The sequence below is a fragment of the Cavia porcellus genome, unplaced genomic scaffold (assembly GCF_034190915.1).
Source record: "Cavia porcellus strain 051 isolate PalLab524CR breed Dunkin Hartley unplaced genomic scaffold, mCavPor4.1 scaffold_15, whole genome shotgun sequence".
NCBI lineage: Eukaryota > Metazoa > Chordata > Mammalia > Rodentia > Caviidae > Cavia > Cavia porcellus.
The window spans coordinates 10,413,877-10,433,502 of NW_026947498.1; the positions used below are offsets into that span (position 1 = coordinate 10,413,877).

General features: G+C 49.4%; 1 protein-coding gene across 1 annotated transcript; it reads left to right on the forward strand.

Moving 5' to 3' along the window:
• The first annotated feature begins 453 nt into the window (after positions 1–453).
• LOC111755241 (keratin-associated protein 10-10-like) lies at positions 454–11,395 on the forward strand. The gene is made up of 2 exons (XM_063224616.1): positions 454–644; positions 10,564–11,395. The coding sequence occupies exons 1-2, from the start codon at positions 495–497 to the stop codon at positions 11,212–11,214; spliced, it is 801 nt and encodes a 266-aa protein (XP_063080686.1). The 5' UTR covers positions 454–494; the 3' UTR covers positions 11,215–11,395.
• The last annotated feature ends 8,231 nt before the right edge of the window (positions 11,396–19,626 follow it).

The following is a 19,626-nucleotide window of genomic DNA, read 5'->3' on the forward strand; positions in this document are numbered from 1 at the left end:
TGGGTCTGGTGCCACCTCCTGCCCCACTGTCCCCCATGGTGCTGCTCTGTCACCTCCCTCATGCTCCACAGCAGCTCCGTGGCAGCACAGACTGGGCTCTGTCCCCCACCTCCTGGGCAGCAAGTGCAGCCAGACAGGTTCTCCATCCCCAAGATGTCTGCATGGAGGACCAAGCACAGATGAGGGCATCACCCAGCCCTTTGCTAGCACCTCGAATCCACAGGCTGAGCTCTCTTTGCATAAAACAGAGTGAACAAGGCACCAGTACTAGGCTCAAAACACCAACAAGGAAAAGAACGACAAGGAGAGGATGGCAACAAGGACAGGGACAGAAACAAGGACAGGGACAGAAACAAGGAAAGGGAAGGCTGCTGGAGCCTCAAGCAGGAATAACACAGCCTGACCTGATATAAAAGGCTGCGGCCCTGAGCACCTCACACACTCACACTCACACACTCACTCACACTCACACCCTCCCACAACCCAACCCAGCCATGGCCGCCTCCACCATGTCCCTCTGCTCCAGTGCTTGCACCGAGCCCTGGCAGGTAGACGACTGCCCAGAGAGCTGCTGCGAGCCCCCCTGCTGCACCTCCAGCTGCTGCCAGCCCAGCTGCTGCGCCCCAGCCCCCTGCCTGAGCCTGGTCTGCACCCCATGCTGCCAGTCAGGCTGCACCAGCTCCTGCACACCCACGTGCTGCCAGCAGTCGAGCTGCCAGCCGGCCTGCTGCTCCTCCTCCTGTGAGCCTTGCTGCTGCGTGCCCACCTGCTGCACACCTGCCTGCTGCACACCTGCCTGCTGCACACCTGTCTGCTGCACACCTGTCTGCTGCAAGACTGCCTGTTGCATACCCACATGCTGTAAACCTGTCTGTTGCAAACCTGTGTGTTGCACACCTGCCTGCTGCACACCTGTCTGTTGCACGCCTGTGTGCTGTAAGCCTGTGTGCTGCACACCTGTCTGTTCCGGTGCCTCCTCCTCCTGCTGCCAGCCTGCCTGCTGCTCTTGCTCCCCCTGCCAGCTGGCCTGCTGCGTGCCCAGCTGCTGCACGCCCTCCTGCTCCTCCGTGTCCCTGCTCTGCCGCCCTGTGTGCAGACCCACCTGCTGCCTGCCCTCCTCCTGCTGCACCTCGTCCTGCCAGCCCAGCTGCTGCTGCCCATCCTCCAGCGTGTCCCTGCTCTGCCGCCCCGCCTGCCCCCGCCCTGCCTGCTGTGGCCTCTCCTTGGGCCAGAAGTCCTGCTGCTGAAGGCCTTGTCCCACAATAGGCTTAGGTCACCCTATGGCCAGGCACCTCATTGACCCTCTCAGCCTCGTCGTGACCCAGGACTGCAGGCTGCTGCCTCCCCCTGAGGTCAGGGCCCCCACTCTGTCCACTATTGGGCTCTGACCCCTCCCTCCTGGGTTCTCAGCTCTGTCACCTGCCCTGAACCTCACCCTGTCAGCTCCTCACAGAATCAATAAACTTCCCATCACCTGATTCTCTGCCTCTCGTGTTCATAGAGACACACGGTCTGGGCGGACTTGGGTCTCTTCCGGCCATGGATATTCCTGGGAGCTAGGGACTTACCTGAGGAGTCACAAGGGACAGTGGCTAACTCTTCTGGAGTCACTGGGTCAGAGTGAGGCCCATGTCCAGGACAGAGCACCAGGGAGCAGTGGAGTCCTGGAGCCTCAGGGCTGAGGCAGAGGGAAGAACTTGTCACTTGGGACTTGGGCAGTCAAAGCGCTGGGGAGCTTGGGCCTGGTGAACTATGACCTGGCCCAAAATGTCCCTAAGCCTCAGAACACACTGCCTGAGCCACTCAGCACAGAATGTAGTGCCTAGTGCGGCAGTAAAGATCACTTGAAAGTCAGCGGGCACACGGACAGGTGGGAAGATGTCACCATATCGGGATGAGCAGATGGAAGGGGAGCTGCCAGCCTCCCGGGGTATGGGATCACTCTGGAGTCATCACTGGTTCCCTGTATTCAAGGCAGGAAAGGCAGCACATTCATTAAGGATAAGGAGGAAAAGGACATTGTGTTAGTTTGTCTTCTCTGATTGCTGAGACAAAATACCAGATATCCAAAATAAAGGAAGGAAAGGTTTATTTAGCTCATACTGTGTGGAGGCTTCAGTCTGTAATCAGCTGGCTCCGGGGCAGGTTGGCACGGTGAGTGGCACGACTTCAAGTTGGCAGAAGACAGCAAAGGCCACAAAAGTACAGGAGTGGTGGTGGGAGAGGAGGAAGCCTCTTTTCCTCCTTTAGGTTGGAAGAGGGCTTCCCGGCTTCCAGAGCAGAGGCAGCACTCAAGACATCCCATTGCACTTCTCTTGCACAGGGTGAGGATGTTTACAGGGTGAGTGCCCTGAGCCCTGCTGAGCAGCACAGTTAAACTTCTCAGTTTCTGAAGCTGACACAAAATATCAGCCATTACAGACACAAGACATCTAGGGAGGAAACCTAGGGAGGTGAAAATCACAGGAATGTTTACACCAAAGAGATGACGTTATAGAAATGAACAGCACCAACAACCTCGCAAGGGTCACATCCTAAGCCGAGGCACGGGAAAGAGAAAGAAGGAACACGAGATTCGAGCAGAGATGGCGGATAGATGACAACTGGCTACAGATGCCCCCTGAGATAGCCAACTTAGAATTCAACATAATACACTGTGGGGAGTCCCAAATAGACGGAGATGAATTCTCTCATCCCAAGAAGAACCAATCAAATATACAGTCCTCGTGCTGCTACTGGAACAGCTAAATGTTCAGTGCTCCTGCTAAGCGGGCGACTTGCCAAAACCTCCGAGGTCCCGGCATGTGGACTCACTTGAGGTGCAGTCACATTGAGGTCGGTGGTCGACCAGCGAAACGGAGAGGTGAGCTGGCAGGGAGCCTGCATCAACCTTTGGTGAGTGACGGGAATGGAGCCATTCCACAGAAAGGGGGGCTTTGGCAGACAATATTCAGGGACCAGGCAGGACTGGGAAATATAAGGGGCCGCAGTGACTTCAGTCAGTTGTTCCCTTCCCGAATGGGATTGGTGGAGTGAGCAAGGCCTGGGTCACACGACCTGCCTGAGACCTAATATGTTATCCAAAATGAGTTCCCTACAGTGGCAGTACACACTAGCCACACTAACACAGTGAAGCCTCAGAAGTTTGACTGACCTGGAAGGGACGTGGTGCAGGCCACAGCAGCATTGTGATGTAGAGGTGAGGGCCCAGCCATAAGCTGCCCCTGTTTGCAACTCACTAGCACACTGCAGTGGGAAGGGCCACTAGGCTAGCATGCTTCAGAAGAATTGAAACCAATAAAGAAAGAAACTGGGGCCTCCTGGAAGAAACAAAAAAGATAGAAAGAGGAAGCAACAACAAACAGTCCCCAGACCCCAGCGCTGAGAACATTGATCCAGCACAGGTAAATATGAAGAAGAATGAGAACAGCAAACATGGAATATCAGACATTGCACCAGTGAACATAAAGGCTCATACTGTTTTATCATGACGGATCTTATTAAATCTGGTTTGTTTGTTTGATTGCTGTTTGGTATTGACAGATTTTATTCAAAACTGGATGGATCATATCAAGTCTGAGAGTATAGGCAACTACAGTGAAGACAGGACTCTATGATACACATTCTGGTGTGACAAATGACTGTTTTTGAAGTTTTATACTATATACAAATTTGTGTTATTATTAATACCGTTATGTACTGATATATTTAATTATGTTATGTCTGATGATATAGGCAATTCTATTGAAGATAACAAGAGACATCACAGAAACTATGGTAGAACTCCTTATACAATGGTCTTATATGTCTTTTTCATTTCATGTGTTTATAGGAATATGTTTTGTTTTGTCGCACTTTGTATTTTTTCTCCCTCTAATATAGAAAGGATAGAAATGCATGTTAAGGCTCATGCATGTGTAGAATCTATAAACAGTTTATGAGAACTGATCTTATAACACATGATGGAATGAGCAGATACTTTGAAGAGACGCAAAATGCTGATCCTGGAGTGTCATAATGTTAAATGTAGTAATATTATTATTCTTTGTTCTCAGTGATATTAGCCTGCTTGAGTTTGTTGAATGTCAACATAATTGAAGATATGGATAACTGCATGTAGGTTTAAATGTATAGGATTGAGAACAATATTTCTAAGTGTTAGTTGGATAGTTGAACAGAACTGGTTGGAGTCTCACTGTTTGAATCCCCACTTTATTATGTTGAATAACTATTTGTAAGAGGACAATCTGTAATCATCAACTAGTGATTTCTTACCGTTTATTTTTTCTTTGAAAGTACGTATTATTTCTACCCGTTTTCTATTTTGTTTAGTCTTTCTTTCAACAAAATTTTAAAAAAGAAGCAACACAGCAGGGAGCTTCAGGGTGCCCAGGCGCTGCCCTCTGCGTGGCCGGAAGTCCTGCCATAGGGTGAGAGGGCACAGTCATAGGCCGGGTCCTCGAGACAAAATTCCGACCATCCTGCAAGAAGAGCGCTTTTACACACAAAGGCAAAGAGAGGGCAAGTGTTTAAAGTGGACAAATAAGACTCCAGTCATCCCCGTCAGGCATCAGATGTGAAATATAAATCCTAGGCAGATAATAGGGACAAATAGTGACAACGGGGCCTCCAAGGACCATAGTGCTAATTCTCCAGAAGACGAAGTTGGTGATTGTCTTTGGCCATGGAAGATGGGCAAGACACGGCCCTGGACATCGGGGCCTGGAGTGGGAGTGACCACGATGCTATGTCTGCATACAAGGTGGACAGCGAGAGGCTGTGGGCTCCTCATGGAGACGCAAACACCAAGATCACAGAACAACACCCAGGCGGCCTTCACGACCTGCATCCGTTTTTAACAGACTTCACCTTCAGAGCAAGCTCAGTCCATGGCCAAATACGTGGGTGTCCCTCTGCCTCGGGCCAGGCCCCGTCACCATCACCCTCAGGAGGTGGACATTTTCTTTCACCCCAATCCCCTTCACTGTCATGGGTGATTCCCTTGTTGCTGTGGTTTGTGTGACTCTGGACCTGACCTGCGTCCGTCAGATCCCTGCAGGCGCCCCTTCCATCCATGACCCCCTCTGGGCTCCATCTTAGCTCTCTGTTCCCAAGCTACTCAGTCCTGACCTCTACCTGTCCTCAAACCTTGCCCTTTCCCAGTGCCATGTCCTGGGAGTCCCACAGAACACAGCTTGGAGACCCAGCTCCTCTCCCTGCCTCCTGGGCACTGAGCCCCTCTAGGATGGTTAATCTCTTGATAATTCTTCCTAGAACTCAATAATACTCTTTACCTGCTCTCTGGTACTGCTGCCATCTTTCCACTCCTTCACTTGGTGCCTCCCAGCTTGGAGCAGCTGTGAATAAATCTGCTGTGTGCATCTGTGTGCATTTCCATGTAGATGTGAGTCTTCAGCTGCTTTGGGTACATAGGAAGAGAGCCACTGTTGGACCATAAGAGTGTGTTTGGTGCTGTTCGGAACCACAGAACCACCTCGCGACGTGACTGCACTGCTCTGCATTTCCGCAGTGCTGAGGGAGAGCTCCTGCTGCTCCATTCCCCTGACACCGTGACCCGGGCCTTTTCAGCAGGTGCGCTGTGGGGCTGAGACTTAGTGTGACACTTCTGGGTTCTTAATGATGTTTGAGCCGAGCACCTGGTCAAAGGCTTGGACACCAGTGTGTCTTCTGGGGGGAGCCTCTGCTCACTTGTTTGCCCCTTCTCAGCTGCCCCTTCTCTTTGTTATCCTGTTGAGTTCTCAGATTTCATTGCATGTTTTGGTGTCAGCGCTTATCAGACACAGTGTCCCAGGACTCTCCCACTCCAGGCGTCTCGTAGGTAGCCGTGTGACAGCCCCATTGCTGCCTCCCTGCCTCCCTCTCTCTTATGGGCACAATGCATCTGCCTACATTAACCATAATCCTCTCCTGCTTATGTCACATTCCCGGATGTGACGATGACCCTGTTGTATTCATCCCCATAGCCTCTTCCTGTCCCACCAGCCAGCCCTTGGCCTATAAAAGATGTAATCACTTCCAGAATAAACGGGGCTTGATTGGACTCTCTCAACTTGACTCAGTCTCTCTCTGTCTCCCCCATGTTTTTATTTAATCCCTGTTCCCCCTCCAGGTACACCCCACGGATTGATCCACGGGCTGGATCAGCCTCTCTGCCAATTCCTCCACGTCCTTTCTCAGTTTTAAATCACTCTGATAAGGAAGCCTTTAGATCTAGATTGCTCACTGATGTGCTCTGCCAAGGGATGTAAAGAAGGGATCTGTGACAGTCCTGTACCATCTCTCCCAGAACACGGATGGCAGAGCACATGGCCATGCCTTCTAAGGGTCGGCCACACTTTGATATCCAGGACTAACCCATTGCATGGAGAGAAAATAACAGAGCAACATTCCCAATAACCTAGACTCCAAATCCACAGCAAAATTAGCAAACCAAACACAATAATCATCAAAAGGACAAGGTCAGGTTCATCTCAGGAATATAAGACTACCTCGCGATAGAAACCCAACCAACTTGGTGACCGTCAGTATGATTCACTATGTAAACAGACTGAGGAGAAAACAGTATGTTATATCAACAGATACACAGGTCATTAACAAAATCCATGAAGTCCGATTTTTACAAATGTTCTCTAGGAACTAGAGATAGGTCAGGCTCAGTTTTTAGCCTGGTGTCTGATGGTCAGGGAAACAGCCTTCTTCCCTGTCAGTGGTCCAGAACTTATCACTTCCCCTCTGGCCAGCAGAGATGCAGGCATCCGCTGCAGCAACCCTTTGTCACCCCACACTAGCAGTCACCCTGGCGAGAGCAGGGGGAACACACACGGCACACGTATTGGAGAGGGAGAGACAACGTCATCTCTGTCGTCTCTGAGCACATTTAATGTGCTGTTTCATGCGGAGGACAGGCTCATCTGCCTGGAAATCCCAGAAATTGGAGGGAAGGTTCTTGGAACTGTAGGACTGTGTGGCCAGCCTAGGGTGCCGTGTGAAAATAATAAAAGCAGCAAACCCCCCCTGTGTCCTACACAGTGCAATGAACCCTGAGAACTCAACAATGTTCATAAAACATACAATAGTTAAATGACAATTTAACTGTCTAACAGAATATGTAGCTCAGGAAGACACAATGAAAGAAATCAGACGAGACCTAACAAGCAGAGACTCATGCCACACACTGTGTGGGAGGCACAACACTGCTGCCATATTTGGCTCCTGCAGATCCTCAAGGTTCTAGGCAGCCCCAGTTTTTTTTTTTTTTTTTTTTATTTAAGAGGAAAAAGAGAAAAACACAAAACAAACCAAAGCGGCGTAAGGGTACACGCAATACAGAACTACAAAACAAAACAAAACAAAACAAAACAAAAAACCATAACAGTAAGAAATTACCTGCTAGTAGATTACGCAGCCCCAGTTTAAACTTCAACAGCATTTTCATTGTGTTTGGGTCGAGGGAGCTGAAGGAATATTTTCACACGTGTGATCCCCAGGGAAAGCATGCAGAGGCAGACACAACAGCACACAGCAGGGAGCAGAGCAGAGCAAGAGAAGCTGCATCTTCGTTTTTGAATTTTTTGCTGTTACACTGCATATTGTTATCTTCAAAATAGTTGCTCAGGTTACCAGATACAGGAATAAGACAAAACAGTAAAATAGAACAAAACTTTGGATTTCAAAAACAAGACAGAAGGAATCCCCCAGAGCTGCCACAACGCACACTGCAATCCCCCAAATAGGTGCCCAGACCTCCAGCCCAGGGCCTGCAAAGTGGGTCAAATAATAGAGCTATTAAGCTGTTCCTTTCATCTCAGTTGCCATATCTCACCCTGAGTCCTCTGAGTCAGTCCATGCTTACCAGAGGATGGGGGGGGGGTGTTCTTCTGGTTTTCCAGTCTAACGTTAAGCCATGGGTACCTATGAGTACCCTGCGCTCTGCAGCAGGTCCACATCCTCAAATGCCCTGAGCTTTGACAAGCTTTACTGTGGCTCCCCACTTGTTATATTAACAAACTGATTCACAAATGTCTTTCCTAAGGTACATGAATTAATAATTTGTAGAAGAGTCAAAGGTGAGGGCTTGACTTTCTGATTTCAAAGCTTCCTAGAAATCCACAGGAATCAAAGCAACGTAGTGTTGGCAAAAATAAAGACACAAAGCCATAATAGAGGAGAGAAGCAGACAGACCCAGGGAAAGCTTCAGAACTCTAACCAAAGGACAGAGGAAACTAGCAGAAAGAGGACTGTTTGAAACCACTGAACATCCACGAAAAAAACAAAGTTGAACTTCAGCTAATGTCTCATAACTCTGTAAAATTAAATCATAATTTATCATAGGCATAAAAGTAACATTTTAAAAGTTTGTGTTTGAGAAAACAGAGGAAAATCTCTGCATGTGATCTTGTGTTAGGCCGAGTTTTAGAACAGATACCAAAAGCCTGATGTGTAAAACAAAGTAGTTGATCAAGTGGCCTTCACCAATACTAAGCTCTTTTGTTCTTTAAAATGCAGGAATGAGAAGACAAGGGTCAGGTGGGTAGAAAATATTTGCAAATCTGACCAGAGCATGTGTATCCAAAAGACAATTTTGGATATCCAACATCAAGAAAATCTAATTTAAAAAGGGGCCTAGACACGAAGGAAAACACCACCAGGGAAGAGGTGTGGATGGCCAGTCGCAGGCAGGAGGCGCTCCGCGTCCTCAGTCACCAGAGAAGCTCGGGTTAGGACCCCACGCCGAGTGTGATCAGGACAGGAGGACCTGGAACTCCACGTCACAGTGGGGAAGCATGGGTGCTCTGACGCTCTGGACAACAGCCCAGTAACAGGCAAGTTAAATGAGTGAGGTACCCCTCATTAGTCCTGGGCATGAGGCAACCCGAAACTACAGCAGATGCCACTCCTGTCTCCAGGATGGCAAAGACCAACACACCAGCAGTCCCGAGTCCGGGTAGGTTAGGGCACGAGCTCCTGCACGGCTGCAGTGCGAGAGGCAATGTCACTCTGCCAACCATGAGGCCACACGGATGCTGACCCATGGCCCAGCAGGGCCACTCCTGGGTGTCCACTCCAGGAGGTAAAAACTCAGTGTCCTCCAAAACAGCGCATGTACTGCACGTCACAGTCTCCTGGCTCAGAATCCTCACAGTGGGGACCCCAAGCCCACCCTCTGCCCCTGCAAGACTTGCGGACTGTGGCTCCACGCTGTAGACCCTCCCACGCCACACAGAATAAGCGATCTGACATTTGTGGCACCTTACATAAACCCTGTGGGCACGTCTAAGTGAACAAGCAGGTTCTAGGTTGGGGTGCAGCTGGCCCTGTGGAGACCTGCGCCCCGAATGCCAGCGTCCATGATTTCTAGGAGAGGCACAGCGGAGGGGCCCTGCTCACAGACCATGGCACGGGAACCTGTTCCTCTCACACGAGGACAGCGGTAAGGGGCGGGGTTCCTGGGCTGAGGTGGCTGACACAGGACTTTCACAATTGACTGTCAGAGTCACACCCCACCAAGGGTGGCCTGGGGTCACTTCACCACCAGTTCCCAGGAGGTCAACCTCAGCAGCTGCATCTGCTACTCCTGAAGAAGCTCAGAGCCTTTGCCCGACTTTGGCTGATTTTTGTGCTCCTCCTTGTTTTTCCTCCTCTGCTTCCGCTGGGATCAGATTTCTGTTTTGCAGGAAGCTTTCAGGGTTTTATCTTTGCAGTTAGATGGGCACCAGCTTCCATTCATTTGTCCCAGATGTGGTTAAGATGTCCAGTCCCAAGATCAACATTTCCCTAGGACTCTGGGGAGCCTTGGTCTCACCCTAGTGGCCGCCTGTTCTGCAGAGCCTGTCTTCCTGGGAATCTGTGTCTCAAACTTTCTGTCACAGGCCACCTCCAGGGTGGCATGTGGGTCTGGTGCCACCTCCTGCCCCACTGTCCCCCTTGGTGCTCTCTGTCACCTCCCTCATGCTCCACAGCAGCTCTGTGGCCAGCACAGTCTGGGCTCTGTCCCCTCACCTCCTGGGCAGCAAGTGCAGCAAGACAGGTCCTCCGTCCCCAAGATGTCTGCCTGGAGGACCAAGCACAGATGGGGACATCACCCAGCCCTTTGCTAGCACCTCGAATCCACAGGCTGATCGGCTCTTTGCATAAACACAGTGAACAAGACACCAGTACTAGGCTCAAAACACCAACAAGGAAATGGACGACAAGGAGAGGACAGCAAAGGACACAGACAGAAACAAGGACAGAGACAGAAACAAGGAAAGGGACAGAAACAACAAGGAAAGGGAAGGCCACTGGAGCCTCAAGCAGGAATAACACACAGCCTGCCCTGGTATAAAGGCCTGGAGCCCAGAGCACCTCACACACTCACACTCACACTCACACTCACACTCACACTCACACTCACTCACACTCACACCCTCCTATAGCCCAACCCAGCCATGGCCGCCTCCACCATGTCCGTCTGCTCCAGCACTTGCACCGAACCCTGGCAGCTGGACGACTGCCCAGAGAGCTGCTGCAAGCCCCCCTGCTGCACCTCCAGCTGCTGCCAGCCCAGCTGCTGCGCCCCGGCCCCCTGCCTGAGCCTGGTCTGCACCCCATGCTGCCAGTCAGGCTGCACCAGCTCGTGCACACCCACGTGCTGCCAGCAGTCGAGCTGCCAGCCGGCCTGTTGCTCCTCCTCCTGCGAGCCGTCCTGCTGCGTGCCCACCTGCTGCACACCTGCCTGCTGCACACCTGCCTGCTGCACACCTGTCTGTTGCACACCTGTGTGCTGTAAGCCTGTCTGCTGCACACCTGTCTGCTCTGGTGCCTCTTCCTCCTGCTGCCAGCCTGCCTGCTGCTCCTGCTCCCCCTGCCAGTCGGCCTGCTGCACACCCCTCTGTTGTACACCTGTGTGCTGTACACCTGTCTGCTCTGGTGCCTCTTCCTCCTGCTGCCAGCCTGCCTGCTGCTCCTGCTCTCCCTGCCAGCCGGCCTGCTGCGTGCCCAGCTGCTGCACGCCCTCCTGCTCCTCCGTGTCCCTGCTCTGCCGCCCTGTGTGCAGACCCACCTGCTGCCTGCCCTCCTCCTCCTGCTGCTGCACCTCGTCCTGCCAGCCCAGCTGCTGCCGCCCATCCTCCTGTGTGTCCCTGCTCTGCCGTCCTTCCTGCCCCCGCCCCGCCTGCTGTGGCCTCTCCTTGGGCCAGAAGTCCTGCTGCTGATGGGCCTTCCCCAGCTCCCTGGGCCCTGCAGACAGCTCCATGCCCCACACCCCTGTGTGTTCTACCCACACACAATAACCACAGAGGCCACTTCATTAATTAGGCTCATGAAAAGACCAACAGCAATAACTAACATAAAACAGAGCAGTGGCAATAATATGCTCTAATAAAAATGTGAAAACTTCTGAATTGCTTATTTCTGGAATTTTCCATTTGATATTTCAAACTGCTGCTGATGGCAGGTAACTGAAGATGTGGGGTTTGGTGAGCTCGTGGGCTCTCTTGCAAGAAGAAAGACACTGTGAAAGGGACAGGGGAGGAGGAGGAGCGACACAGAGATGGGGAAGGAGGGAGGGAAGAAGGGAGGCAGCACTGGGTCCTAGAGGCTAAAAAGCAGGCAGCTCCAGGTGAAAATGGGACTCAGTGGCCTTGGCCTGGGGCTTGGGGGTGGGTAGCCCAGCGGCTCCAAGGTGCAGCAAAAGACCTGAAGTGGAATCCGAAGAGCTGAGATGTTACCCAGAGCTCCAGGAGGAGGGAACAGTCAACACACCTCAAAGTCACCGTTCCTAAGCCCATGGAAGGTGCCAGCGAGGAGACCCCAGGGGCCACCGAAAGCATCGCAGTAACGGGGAGGGAGCACCTGTCCAAGGCTCCAGAAGAATTTCTCCATCTCTTTTGGTCAGTTAGGCAGGAATCAGACTTAAAACCTGGGGCCAAGGACGCCTTCCTCTGCCCCTATCCCAGTGGTCATCGTTAGAGGCCAGGCAGCTGTCCCCTGCCGAGGTGTGACCCAGCAAGGACTGCAGTGGGCAGCTGATGGACTTGGCCATGAGCAGCCAGGAAACGTCCATTTTCCTTCTCTTGGGTGCAGGACTGAATGGCATCCCACGGCTGACTGTGAGGACGGGACATGCAGCCTCTGGCCCCCACCATCCAGGACACTCATCACTTCCACCAGAGTGGCTTCCAGCAGGACGGGCCTTGCGACACTGTCCTCCATCTCTGTGTCCAGCTTTTGGACTGAGTGGCCTTCCTTCCCTTGGTAGCTTATCCTTCCACTTTGCTGGCCCATGGTATGGTCAGTAGCTGGACCTGTGTCCTGGAAAGTCACACAAACACGACCTGCCCAGGCCAAGGGAAATCCTCCTGCCGCCCTCCCACACCAGGACAACTTCAGATGGGGGCCTGGCACTCACTGCCCATGAGTCCCCAAACTGTCTTCTTCAAGGAATGAGAGAGACAGTGCTCTGTCCCGCACCTCAGGAATGCACAGCTTTTGCCCTACACTGGCTGTGGAAGAGACGCTATAATCAGATGGCAGGGATCACAGGGTTTCCCAGTGTTACCATCACCGGCTGAGACTGTTATTCTGGGGACACCTGCTCACTTAGAAACCTGAGGTTTGTTTCCACAAGCAAGTTAAAACACATGCCACAGAAAGCTTAGCACATGGCCAACAGGATATACCAAAATCCAGATGACCACACAGATAAGTTCACTAACAAATATTTACATCTTCAAATGCACTGGCTAGAAAGCAAAATTTAATTATCCAACTCAATAAGCTAGATAATAATCCAAAATTCAATTTAACAGAGTCAGGATGAAGAATAGGTTTAAAACATAAATAAATGAAGTATAAAAAGATCCATAGAATTTTAAAGCTCTGGCAAATATAATAAATACACACATTAGAAATGGAAAAAGGAATATGCTCACAGATTTAGAGATTTTTGTTTCAAGAAGAAGAAAGTAGTATACATGTTTATTCTAAAATTTAAAAATGTAAACAAACTGTCCCATGTTTTAAAAATATAAATTACAGAAATGGGGATCAGCTCAGTGGAAGAACACTTGCCTAGCTCATGTGAAGCCCTAGGTTCAAGTCACTGAGAAAATATATATTCTATGCTGATTAATAAGTGGAAATTTTAATACATTGACATATAAGGAAACATTGAAAGGGTATTTAAAAATCTGAATCTTCAAAAGATACAGATTCAGATGGTTTAAAGGTACATGCCACGAGTCTTCATAGGTAGACATTTCCTGTGCTATTTAAAATATTCCACAGTTCGGAATAAGACAGATGGCCTTTGGGTTTACCTCCAAGACCAGCAAAACCCTCTGCGCAAAGCCGACAGGCAGGGTGGTGGTATAGACTGCACTGCAACATGCGAAGTAGCAGATTCTGATTGAACTTCGGGAAACAGTTCGGAGGTTCCTCAAACACTAAACACAGTACAGCCAGCACCCCGAGTGTGCAGATGCCCAAAGGAAGTCAGAGTCCCAGAGTCCCAGACAGAGATGTCTGCCCTTCACTGTCCCTGCAGCAGGGATTTGACTGCCAAGACCCCGGCTCTTCTCCAGAGCCCCCCAGCACATGGCTGGATGAGGAAGATGCAGTGTGGGTACGCAGCAGAGCCTGTTCTGCCTTTAAAAGAAGGAAACTCTGACATTGGGAGCATGGAAGGACCCAGAAGACATCACAAGTGAAAGAAGCCAGGGGCAACACTGATGGTCTCATTTTCTGTGGAATGTAAAAGTGGCAAATTCACAGAGGTAGAGAGTGATGCAGAGGCTACCAGAGGCTGGGTGGAAGGAAGAGCAGGATGAGGGAGGTTGAGGCAGGGTTCAGAACTATATGTTCTGGAAGTCCTCTGTACTGTGCAGCACCTCCAAGGGCCATGTTGCTCCAAGTCCTTGACCTCTGCTGAGAGGAGACCTTAGCTGTCTTAACATGTGCAAGAGGTCACTAGGGGAGGGATGAGGTGTGCGGGTTGGCCTGGCGGGCTTCCTGTTACCCAGTGCTGCACATGTGTGAGATCATCCTGCTGCATTGGACACGTTCAGCACTTTAATTTCCATTACACCTCAGCGAAGCTTGAGTGGAAGGAATGATGTGCCAATCCCAGGCAGAGCTCAGACTGCAAGTGAGAGTAGACATGATTAAGGGCACCTGTACAGTAGCAGAGAAGCCAGTGGACTTCTGAGTCCCAACTTGCTCTGTTCAGCAGCTCCGGGCTCTTGGTTGTAGGGAGCGGTGTAGCCACCCCATGGCCGCCACCACATCCTGCCCTCCTGAGGGCTTCCAGTGTGTCAGCCTACATTTCCCATGATCCTCCTTTACTTATGTCATCCTGTGCACCCCTTCCCCCGGTCCTGGCTCTTCCGCCTATCAACGTATATACAATGTAGCTCTCTTCCACTTTTGCTTCATGATCATTCACATATTTCCTGATAGTTCAATAGGTCCGTGGCATATGAGGAAATCCAAGCTCGCCTATCCAACAGTGCCACATCCCCTCAGAGTCTATATAGGCTTTAAACACTTCTTTAATAAACGAGACTTGATTGGAACTGCTCAACTTGTCTCCATCTCTCTCTCCTCTTGTCCAGCCCCCCAGCCCTGTTCTCTCTCCAGGCGAGGCCCACAGATTGATCCGCGGGCCGGATCAAGTGGCGCCCAACATCGGGGCTCGACCTGGCATGAGAGATTTCAATGTGGGACCGTTCATGGGAGTAAATTGCCAGCTGGCATGACTGTTTCGGGACTTCGTCCCTGTGATCCATGCGGACGGCCACCTTATGTTTTGCCTGAATCACGGTAGGTGAATGGATCTAATTTCCCTACTGGCATGGAGCAAGTACTTAGTGAGCACGAATTGTTCATGAATGGCCTCAGGGAGGCACTCAAGGTTAGAGGGATTAAGGTTAAAACTAAAGATTTACTACAGTACTTTCAGTTTGTACATTCTGTGTGTCCACTGATTCTAAAAAATGGGAAAGAGTAGGAGATGCTCTCAAAGACTATTATAGGGTTTTTGGTCTGGAAAAGGTTCCGGTAACTCCTTTTGCATATTGGACTTTAATCTCTGAGCTGCTGATACAACGTCACGCAGATCCTCAGATTGCAGAGATGCTTGCTCAGGGTGAGGCTACATTATCTGCTTCCCACAATTGTACCCCACAACTGCCAGACCTGTCTCAAGCACCCAGCTCTCCTGGCTCTGTGGTTCTTGATATTCCAGAGCCTCCTCACGATAGTGACTCCTCCCCCTCTGGAAACACTCAAAATGGTGACTTGCCACCATTTCCCCTTTCTGGAGCACATGGGGATACTCAAAATGGCACCACCATTCAAAATGGCTCTCAGCGCTCCCTGGAGCTCGGTGCCGTTACACTCCCTCCCCCATATAGGCTTATATATCCTGACCTTTCTAAGCTCCAAGGGGTTGATTGGTCACAGCTGGCAGAAGAGGCTGCTCAATATCAGGGTGAGGAACCCCCTTTTGCAGCCCTTGTGCTATCTATCAATCCCAAATTAATGACAAAAATAATGACAAAAAAAAAAAACAGATAACCCCCAGTCCACCCAGTCTGGCTTTCAAAAGCCGCCTGGTCCACTTCCTGATCTCCTTGATTTAGAAACAGAAGTTCATTATTTACAACAGTGGCTTCAATTAAAACAAGAGACAGAGACTCATTTTGCAACTCCAGTCATTAGATGTGGGCTCTCATCTCTTCTCAGACACACCAGCAATGATGTTACTAGTAACAGAAACAACTCACCCTCCAAAAATGGATGCCTTAAAAATGGCACCTCACTTAATGTTTCCAGTAACAGAGATCGCCCAAACTGCCACAGCTGGTGTTAGCCCACAAAATGGCAGGGAGGCAACTCGACCCTCCCAAGCTGACATTGGTCCACAAAATGGCGAGAATGAAACAGTTAGAGAAAGAGGGAGACAAAAGGGACGAACTAGACGCGAGGATCGGTCCCAAGCCAGGAACACAAAAGGGATAAAACACAGGCCACTACAACAACTAGGGGAGATAGAAAAAGACAGCCACCATGTCTACAGAGATGGGAAATAGAAATTGATAATAGCGAAGAAGAGAATGACTCTGACCCACATGATAGTGACACAGAGACAGACACTCCACCCCCGGGGCCATGGGCTAATAGGGCTCTTACACCATTCCCTGTAACTGCCCTGAAAGAATTAAAAACAGCAGTATCCCAATATGGCCCCATGGCAGCCTTCACCCTTGCGGTTTTAGACTCCTTAACCCAAGGTTGGATTACACCTAATGATTGGAGAGATCTAACTAGAGCTACACTCTCAGGGGGCAATTATCTGCTTTGGAAGGCTGAATTCCAAGACCAGTGTGAACTTTTAGCCAAAGACAATGCTAACCGGAGAGATCACTATACCCTTCCCATGCTAACAGGAACAGGCTGATATGCAATGCAACAAGCCCAAATGTGATATGAGGCAGGCCTTTTTGCTCAGATCACCTTGGCGGCAACTAAAGCATGGAAAAAACTCCCTTCTGGTGGAGTTGCTTCTTCTCTTACTAAAATTAAGCAAAAATCCGAGGAGCCCTAACTGAGCGTCTTTTTGGCACCTCTGAGGACAACCCTGACCTAGTTAAACAATTGGCTTATGAAAATGCAAATTCTGCCTGCCAGGCTGCAATCAAACCACATAGAAAAAGAGAAGATCTCTCAGGTTATATTCGCTTGTGCGCTGATATAGGCCCTGCTCATCATCAAGCTCAGGTCACAGCTGCAAGTACGGCTGCAGCTGTAAAAGAGATCCTCCTTGCATACAAGCAAGGAGGAGAAGCCAATAATGGCAAATGTTTTAAATGTGATCAGATGGGCCATTTTGCCAGAGACTGCCCAACAGCCCCAAAGTCTCAACATAATAACTCAAGATCAAAACCTACAAGCTTATGCCCAAAATGCAGAAGGGGATATCATTGGGGTAATAAATGTAAGTCAAAAACAGATGCAGATGGCAACCCCCTCCCCCAGCAGGGAAATGGGACTCAGGGTCAGCCTCAGACCCCCAACCTAGGACAAGCCCCCAGGGCTATAAGGTTTGTCCTGAAACAAAACAACCCAACACAAAACAATCCATTTCAAACCTCCTCCACGCTACACCAGGAAGTGCAGGACTGGACCTCTGTTCCACCTCCAACACAGTATTGACTCCTGACATGGGTGTACAAGCCATCCCTACTGGGATTTTTGGCCCCCTTTCCAAAGACACATGTGGGTTAGTTCTTGGATGTGGCAGCACAACGTTAAAAGGATTACAAATTGTCCCAGGAGTCATAGATAATGACTATACTGGTGAAATTACTGTTATGGCATCCTCTATCTCTGGCCTGGTTTCCATTAGTCAAGGGCAACGTATTGCTCAATTGGTGCTATTGCCTTTGGTTCAAACTCCTAACACAGCTGTGGTTTCCTATAGAGGGAATTTTTCCCTTGGGTCTTCAGATATATATTGGGCTCAATTCATTTCCAAAGATAAACCTCTTATGGCTTTATTGCTTGATGGGAAAAGTTTCTCAGGGCTCATAGTTATAGGTGCTGATGTGACCGTCATTAGAAAAGAATACTGGCCTCCCACATGACCCTTAGAGACCACTATGACTCATCTGCAAGGGATTGGAATCTAAAAATCCACAGCGTAGTGCCAGTCTACTTACCTGGAAAGATAAAGAAAACAATCAAGGGCATATACAGCCCTATATTGTGGGGGGGGCTACCCCTTAATTTGTGGGGCAGAGATTTGCTAACCCAAATGGGAATGACGATGGGCAGCCTAATACAATAGTCACCAAACAAATGCTCACTCAGGGATTTCTTCCCAATCAAGGTTTAGGCAAACAGAGCTCAGGCATTAAAGTTCCTATCTCCCCAACCCCAAACCCTTCAAGAGCAGGCGTAGGCCATTTTCAATAGGGGTCATTGACGTTCCTGCGGGCCCATGCCAAAGAAATTACGTGGTTATCAGATACCCCTGTTTGGGTTGATCGGTGGCCCCTTACATCTAAAAAGCTTGCAGCTGCTCAACAGCTCGTGCAGGACCAGCTAAATGCAGGCCACATTGTACCAAGTGATTCCCCCTGGAATACGCCCATTTTTGTAATTAAAAAGAAGTCAGGAAAATGGAGGTTGTTACAGGACCTCAGGGTAATAAACAAAACCATGGTTATAATGGGACCATTACAGCCAGGACTCCCTTCGCCCAGTGCCATCCCCTTAGGATTTTTCATAATTGTCATAGATCTCAAAGACTGTTTCTTCTCAATTCCCCTACATCCACAAGATCAAAAACGTTTTGCCTTTAGTCTCCCATCCACTAATTTTCAGGCCCCTATGCAGAGGTTTCAATGGCATGTTCTCCCTCAAGGAATGGCCAACTCTCCTACTTTATGCCAGGCTTTCGTGGCCACTGCCATACAGCCAGTTAGAGATCATTGGCCAAACATATACATCCTTCATTATATGGATGACATCCTCTTGGCAAGGGATAATAAAGACCAGACCTTACAATGCTATCAGGCACTACAGGTCACCTTACAGGAGGCTGGACTTCAAATAGCGCCAGATAAAGTCCAGCTTACAGATTCATACACATATTTGCGTTTTCAGCTACAGGGCCTCAAATATATTCACCAAAGCCCCAACTAAGACTTGATAACCTTAAGACACTTAATGATTTTCAAAAGCTTCTAGGTGATATTAATTGGCTTTTACCCTATTTAAAATTGACCAAACATGATCTATAACCCCTCTATGAGGTCCTCCAAGGAGACGGTGACCCAACCTCCCCCCGAGAGCTCACACCCAATGCTAGAAAAACACTCCATACAGTAGAAGAGGCTATCGCTCAACAAACTGTCTCCTTCATAGATTATAATAAGCCATTACAATTTCTCATTTTTAACACAAAACTTTCTCCCACAGCAGTTTTTTGGCAACAAGCTCCCCTTATGTGACTTCATCTGCCAGTCTCCCCAAAGAGAGTATTATTGCCTTACTACAGTAGTCTCTGACCTGATAATTCAAGGCAGAAAGCTAGGAAAATGTTATTTTGGAAAGGAACCAGATGTCATCATTCAACCCTTCACCAAAGATCAAGTGGACTGGCTACTCCAGACCACTGAGGCATGGCCTATTGCTATAGCCTCCTTTTCAGGGACCATTGATAATCATTACCCTCCAAATAAATTGATTGATTTTGCTAACTGTCACCCGTTCGTATTCCCCAAGATTACAGCTCCACAACCTCTTCCTGATGCCCCAGTGTTATTCACTGATGGCTCCTCCTCCAGCAGGGCTGCTTATATAGCACAAAACAGTGTTTTTACCCTACAGACAGATACAACATTCACGCAGCTGGCAGAACTACAGGCTATTCTTGCAGTTTTTACCACTTATTCTGACCAATCCTTCAATTTGTTTACTGATAGTGCCTACCTCGCTCAGTCTGTTCCATTATTAGAAACTGTTGCCACTATAAGTCATGCCTCCCCAGCTTCAAACCTATTCAAGCAATTGCAGGACATGATTCGGCTTCGCAGTCATAAGTTTTCCATTGGCCATTT

Bases quoted from the DNA above. Each gene is read 5' to 3' on its own strand.
- LOC111755241 (XM_063224616.1), top strand. From the start codon at position 495: ATGGCCGCCTCCACCATGTCCCTCTGCTCCAGTGCTTGCACCGAGCCC. The intron at 645-10,563 runs GTCTGCACCCCA...AGCTGCTGCCAG, and splicing joins CAGCCCCCTGCCTGAGCCTG to CCCAGCTGCTGCGCCCCGGC.